The sequence below is a fragment of the Microtus ochrogaster genome, chromosome 8 (genome assembly GCF_000317375.1).
Source record: "Microtus ochrogaster isolate Prairie Vole_2 chromosome 8, MicOch1.0, whole genome shotgun sequence".
Taxonomy (NCBI): domain Eukaryota; kingdom Metazoa; phylum Chordata; class Mammalia; order Rodentia; family Cricetidae; genus Microtus; species Microtus ochrogaster.
The window spans coordinates 71,935,960-71,942,486 of record NC_022015.1 but is presented as its reverse complement, the minus strand read 5'-3'; the positions used below and the strand labels follow the sequence as shown (position 1 = coordinate 71,942,486).

Genomic DNA, 6,527 nt, shown 5'->3' with positions numbered 1-6,527 from the left:
GGAAGGGAGGGAGGGAGGGAGGGAGGGAGGGAGGGAGGAAGCAGGCTTGTCACAACCTTCTCGTTTCATTAGCAAGTTGGTGGATTTCCTTTTTTAAAGTTCATCTTATATGTGCGTGTGAATATAGATGAGTGGGGTCAGAGGACAGCTTTCAGAAATCACTTCTGTCCTTCCACACAGCAGGCTCTAGGGATCAAGCCCAGGTCATCAGGCCTGCAGAGAAAGCATCTTAACCACTGAACCATCTTGATTATCCACACAGCAGCTTTTCAAACAGACTATGGGACATGATGTACGTGAAGCGTCTTCAGGCTCAGGTACGAGGCAAGTGGCCTTGGGTTCTGGGGTGCTACTCTGTCGAAACAGGCAAGGCATGCCATCCAAGGCCAGCACTAACGCAGGAGCACAGTCCTACTTCTAAAAGACCCCTGGACTTATCTGGATTCGAAAGTATACCAGTGTCTCTTTCTTCCCTCTGTCCCCCAAGAATCTTATAAAGTTGCTAGGCCAGAGACAATCAGGCATATATGGTGAGCAGCTCAAATCTTAATGAGACAGAGGGTAATAATTTGGTTTCCCAGTGTCCTCTTGCTGCAATGAAGCCCACCACTGGCTATCCTGTGTCCTTAAAGCTTAGGAGCCACAAGGGTCCCCTACCATTTCTCTATCCTTGCTCTGTTTTACTTCCCGCCATTGCACCACTCAGGAATGCAGTGTGGACAGAGCCCATCTCTGGGGGTCTCCTCACCTACAAAGGGGCAGTAACAGTATCTGCTACCCCAATCGGCATTGAGGACTTAGTCTATGTTAAAACAAGAGAGCCCCAGGTCTACGAGAGATGACCTCTGTCCCACTGTGATGTAGTCTGAGATAGTTCACTCAGTGTGTGAGTGAGCTGTTCACCTATGGAAACCAGGGACAGCATCCAGCTCGTGCCCCATCCTTTATACTGAAGACCCACCGCAGCCCCACTGTGTGACACCACAGGGACCTGGAGAGGAAAACAGCACCTGGGGACCCTCTATTTCCCTTCCCAGTGATCCTACAGTATTTGGGAACACTGAGTCTGCCCGAGACTATAAAGGCGATGATTGTCCTAAGATCCATGACTGCCCATCATGGGAGTGGAGGCACAGCAACAGCACCCACTTCTCACCTGGAAAGCCATGGTGTTAGCAATGATGAGGAAGAGCCTCAGGGGCAGCCGAGCCTTGTAAGTTCGGTGGCTCCACAGGCGATGGGCCCCGGCCGTGATCCCCAAGGCACTGATGACATAGTACAAATACGCTGTAGGACAAGAAAGTTGGGGTTATCACCAACAGGCCGGTTCCATGTGGGAAGTGTGCCAAAGACAGTTTGCTCATACCAGTGAGTTTCTCGTTCAGCCTTTGGGGAAAGGTCGAGTTTACCCTGAAGCCCTGGGAAGCCTTGGTCTGTGAAACCTCAGAGATTTTACTACTGCTTATGCCATCATCAATCACGGAGTCTATAAGGGCATCATCCCGGGGTTTATCTCCTTTGACCTCTAGCTACCCTCTAAGATGTTCAGGTCAGGAAACTGCGTTTCTCAACCTAGAACCCATACCCAGGGGAGTTTTTGAAGCAGTAGCCAGAGCAACTCGGACAATGACTAGTTAGAGAAAATAAGCGGCGACACACTGAATAGCCAAGTCTACACGTGAGACTTTTCCCAGGGGGACAAAACCACTTCAGTGCCTTAGCGGTGTAAGGCACAGTCAGGCCTCAGCCATCAGCAAGGATAACAAGAGCCTCCTATTCTCCACACCTTGAACAAGGTGGGTGCTGTTAGCACCATGCATTTCTGGTGAAGATACAGATTCTGTCTACTGTTTGAAGGTGCGTCTCCAGTTCTCCCATCCAGACTCTGTGCCCAGTTCCCGAGTCTCTCCTTGGCCATGCTCCTGTCTATGGGAAATACTCGAAGCTGGCAGATGAGCACTGCCTCACTGTCCTTGAGGCACTGCAAGTTCCGGAAGTGCCAGTCATGATGGAGAACTGGGGAAGAGAGCAGTTCACCCCTCTGCCCCCTCCAATGGTTGAACTAGGAAGCAGGGGCTGTGGCCTTGGTAGATATGGCCAGTACTGACTCCCTCCCAAGGAACATCAGGAAACAAAAGGCCACCAGGGGCTACAGAACTTGGTTGCCACTGGAGGCACCACGCATTGCACAAACGGCTCTGTGCCCTTCTGCAGACAGATAAGTTTCCTAAGAACCCTCTCTTCTCTTTCCCCCGTTCCTGTCCCTCCCACAGGACCCAAAAGGTGCAACAGGACAGCAACCTATGGCAAGTTCTGGCCATACCTACATTTGGAAAGATCCTAAGGTAACCCTAAGGTATCCCAGGAGGCTTTGGACAAAGCAGAAGCTGGGGGCACACCAAGGAAACACCTGCATTCATTTCATGTCACAGACGACCCAGGCAAATTGGATCCAAAAGCACAGATAACGTAATGGGGGTGAGGGGAGGGGTGGTAGAGGGTGCACCATAGGACACGTGGATCCCACGCACAAGAACCCAGATAGTCTTTCTGTTTGTTTGCTTTTGGAGATAGGGTTTCTCTGTAGCTAGAGCCTGTCCTGATCTGTAGACCAGACTGGCCTCGAACTCACAGAGATCCTCCTGTCTCTGCCTCTGAAGTGCTGGGATTAAAGGCGTGCGCCACCACCACTCTTGCTGAACCCAGATAGTCTTAAGCCTCTTCAATTCGCCTTTCGGTCTAGCACACAGGAGACTAAGATCCTGTCCCTGTCTCCCACAGAAAAGTGTCCCCCGACAGTGGGTATGAAACACCTCATAGGTTTAAGTTCAGAAATAAACTGTGGGAGCTTTGCCCATTAGGCTATCTCTCACGGTGCTGTCAAAGACGTGTATTCAGAGTCCACGGAGGCACAGAAGACTCTTAAAACAGCCAAGCCAGGAGCAAGGCCAGCAGGGCACACCGCTACTCTAAAACAAGTATTCCAGTCCCTACTCTCGACAAAGATGTGTTGTCAAGATTACGAGTGGAGGGCTGGAGAGATGGCTCAGAGGCTAAGAGCACCGGCTGCCCTTCCACAGGTCAGGAGTTCAACTCCCAGCAACCACATGATGTCTCACAACCATCTATAATGATATCTGGTGCCCTCTTCTGTCTGTAGGCATACATGCCAGCAGCACACTGTGTGTACAATAAATTTAAAAAAAAAATGAGTGGACTATCTGATACCTGGAAAACTCCCAACACTTATAAGACCTTGACCAGTAGAGACAGAGGCAGCTAACACTACGGACAACCAGCTCTTCTATACATACACGGTCCTCCAAGGGAGCTTCCATTAGTATCTATACTCACAACTGCTCCCGAAAACCACCCACTGTGCTGAAGAACCCCTTGCTCATGGGCCCATAGGGAGCAGCAAGAGGCTCTGATCTACAGAACCTTCCCGGTTCAAGGTTCAGAGGTGAAGCCACCTGCAGAGCACACGTGCGCCTCCAGGGGGCAGCACTGCTACCAACCTCCACCCGCGGATCCCCATGGAGCTGAGCTAGGCAGGTAGCAGGACACTCACACATCACAACCATCTGAAGGCAGGGGCTGCTCAAGGCTCTATTCCCTGCCATGAGGCGTGGGTTCAGTGTGGTATGGGGTTTGAAGGGGAAGGGTCCCTAGCGCTAGGTGAAGATAAGCAACAGCAGCAGACAGAGCAGAAGGTGAAACACTTTAGCGATCTTATTTGGGTCTAAGAATGTTTGATGACTGGCTTGTGCCAAACCCTTGCACTCGAATACACAGAAGCCTGCTTCACCTTCCTCCAGGTCAACCAGCCTGCTCTGGCTGGCCAGAGAGGTCCAAGCCGTCGTTTATAAACCCTATCTGATCTCTCCTCCCTAATAGCATCCTGTGGCTCTGTCCCCTCGCTGGGCTCAACATGCTGCCTCCCATGAGGCCCGTGGTCTGGTTCTTGGTTCCAAAGTCCCCTAGACAGGGCCTGCTTCTTTTGTGGCGAGCAGGGCTGGGACAGGTGCCACCAGGTGACTCATACGGAAAAGCCTGTTCAGTGGCCTCAGCATCAATGTTAAGAGACTCTTTAAAATTCAAGTGCCCCCATCCGAATCCCACTAGGCTTTTCCCAGCCCAGCTGGTCCATCGGAAACCAAAAAGAAAGGGCTGCTGCCTTGGGTCAGAGGCCACCCCGTTAAGAAGCAAGTAGAACTCTGAGGTACCGGCTCAAGACAAGGGGAGCTGCTCACCGAAGAGGCAGGTGTAGACCTTGCAGGAGGGAATCAGTGTGATCCCATACAGGGCCCCCAAGTGCAGCAGGGCCATGAGGATGATGTTTCTCCAGACGTACTGCAGCTTGGGCGGGGGCCCCTCCTCATCCTGGTAGCTAGGGTCATATAAGTCATCTTTTAATTCAGGGCGAACGTCTGCTCCCCAGTGGTGAGGGTTCTTTTCAAACTTCTCTCCTCCGTTCTGCTGTCCCCCAGAGGGAGGCGCTGTGATTGTGGTGGTGGCTGAGTAAGAGCCAGAGATCTGCCAGGAGAGGGGGTAGAGAATTAGGACTGCAGACGCGTGGGGGCAGCAGGGGGTACTTTCCTCTACCGTAACTGCGGGAAGGATGCAACAGCCGCCCTACCCCAGTGCCAAGGCTGCATGACGGTGAAGTGTACCACGCAATGGAACAAGGCAAAGTTTCCTGCAATGCACAGACCGGCGGGAATAACCCTTATGCTGAAGGGGCAGGACAGATGTTTTATTAGCAGCACCCTTAGCAACTCACAAAGGAGACCCTGCAAGTATCGGAAAAAGGGTCAGGTTTCACTTTAAAGACCAAGAAACACAGTTGGGGAATCAAATGCCCTAAGTAAAAACCTGGCTATCATACGGTAGAGAAGTAACCATTCAAGGCATAGAAATTCAGAAATGATGGCTAAATGCTCCCAGCTGCTCTGAACTCTCTCCAACCCCCAACCAGTCACCCACCTAGAAGTCCAATGCGCACCCGCCAACCTGAGAGGGAGGGGCCATCTGGGGAGAGCTCACCTCTTGCAATATGTGGGCCGGCATCTTGGCGTCGGGCGCGGGGGTCACGCTCCCAGGGATGAGGATGTGCAGCGAGCTTCAGACCTCAGGGACTGAGGGTGCTATCACAAAGTTTCTGCAGCCCACTGGTGCAGAAACCCTGAGCTCCCTGTACCGGCCCTGGGCCAGAGTTGGCAGTGAGGTAATCGTGTCCTGTATTTCCTTAGGTTCGTTTTATTGATCAATGACCAGGCACAAACTGAAAAGCTGGCTGGCCAAGGCAGCCACGGGCGGAGATAAAGATAGGAAATGAGAGCACGCCAAAATCGCAGCTTGCAGCCACCAGTGTCCAGAACTCGGAATACTGCAGACACCAACACCGCATTGTCCCTTCCCCAGTCAGGCGGAGGGGGGAGATGCTAATGAGGCTTTCGTAAACTCCGGCTTATCATTGGCCGATGGGAATTTGGTACCACCTCGTCCTGCTGCTCTCATTGGCTCTGCACAATCTGCTGTTCCCTCTGCCTCCAACTCCTCCCCCCCTCCTCCCTTCTTTTTCTGCCTTTTGGCTTCTCACCCATCCCCCGCTGGTCCTCCACCCAGCCCCCACCCTGCCACGGGGGCGCTTCGGCGGTCTTTCTGGGAGAGAGGACCCAATCCAGCAGTGGGGGTTGGCTTCCAGGCCAGGAAGACCCGGCAAGGTTGGGGAAGCCACGATAGCTCCGATCACTCATAACTCCATCCGGTCTTGGCATTTCCAGAGGCGCGTGGGGAAGGGAAATGGCTACCACCAACAGAGAGCAAAGCGGAGCGGTGCCTGCAGGCCCGCCTCCCTCCCCAACTGGCGCCTCTGTAGACCCCGCTGGAACAATGACTCTGCCTTGCTCACCAGCTCCAAGATGCTTACCAGATAATATTCTGGTGCCATAATCAAGTTTTCAGAAATCAGTGGCCTGCCCCTTCCCACTAGGCTCACTGTGAGGGCACAGCGGCTGTATCCAATCCCACCCCCCATCCTCATGCCTTCCGAAAGCACATGGCACCTTTGGGAGACTCTAACGTCAGGTTGGGTTGGAATTTTGCAGTTTTTCTTTACGGAAAAGACCAGGAGACCGCAGGCCAGGCGGGACTCGTGTGTGGAATAGGAATAGGGAGCGGTGGCTGTTGAATGATTACTGCAAGCCTCACTGTGACTGCGCAGTGGGTACTCCATCCTTCTGCTTTAAACAGGAGGAATGTGGCGTACACAGGTACACAGTTGAGACAGCTTGCGAGTAGTCTTCTCAGCCAGTAAGTGGTGGGGCAGGCTGAGCACAGCCATACGGAAAGGATGCTCTCAGCCCCTGCTCAGGACCCTATGACCCTTGGCTCGTTAGAGAACTCCCCTTCATGGGCCCCTCTTCTCTGGGTCTGTGTTAACTCTATCAAGAGAGCCTGTAACCTGGCAGGCTATGCATTCACAGAGTCTGCTTCCAAAGGCAGGTCACCCCATTATTGTGTTG

At 52.8% G+C, this 6,527-nt stretch overlaps 1 protein-coding gene across 1 annotated transcript in view; it reads right to left on the bottom strand.

Moving 5' to 3' along the window:
• The window catches only part of LOC101987217 (acyl-CoA desaturase 2), a 12,888-nt gene extending 7,445 nt beyond the window's left edge, over window positions 1-5,443 (bottom strand). The window contains exons 1-3 of the mRNA XM_005352336.3: window positions 5,047-5,443; window positions 4,254-4,536; window positions 1,157-1,287 (exon numbers count right to left, since the gene is read on the bottom strand). Coding sequence (XP_005352393.1) covers window positions 1,157-1,287; window positions 4,254-4,536; window positions 5,047-5,070 — 438 coding nt within the window. The 5' untranslated portion in view covers window positions 5,071-5,443. The remainder of the gene's footprint in view (window positions 1-1,156; window positions 1,288-4,253; window positions 4,537-5,046) is intronic.
• Between the last annotated feature and the right edge of the window lie 1,084 nt (window positions 5,444-6,527).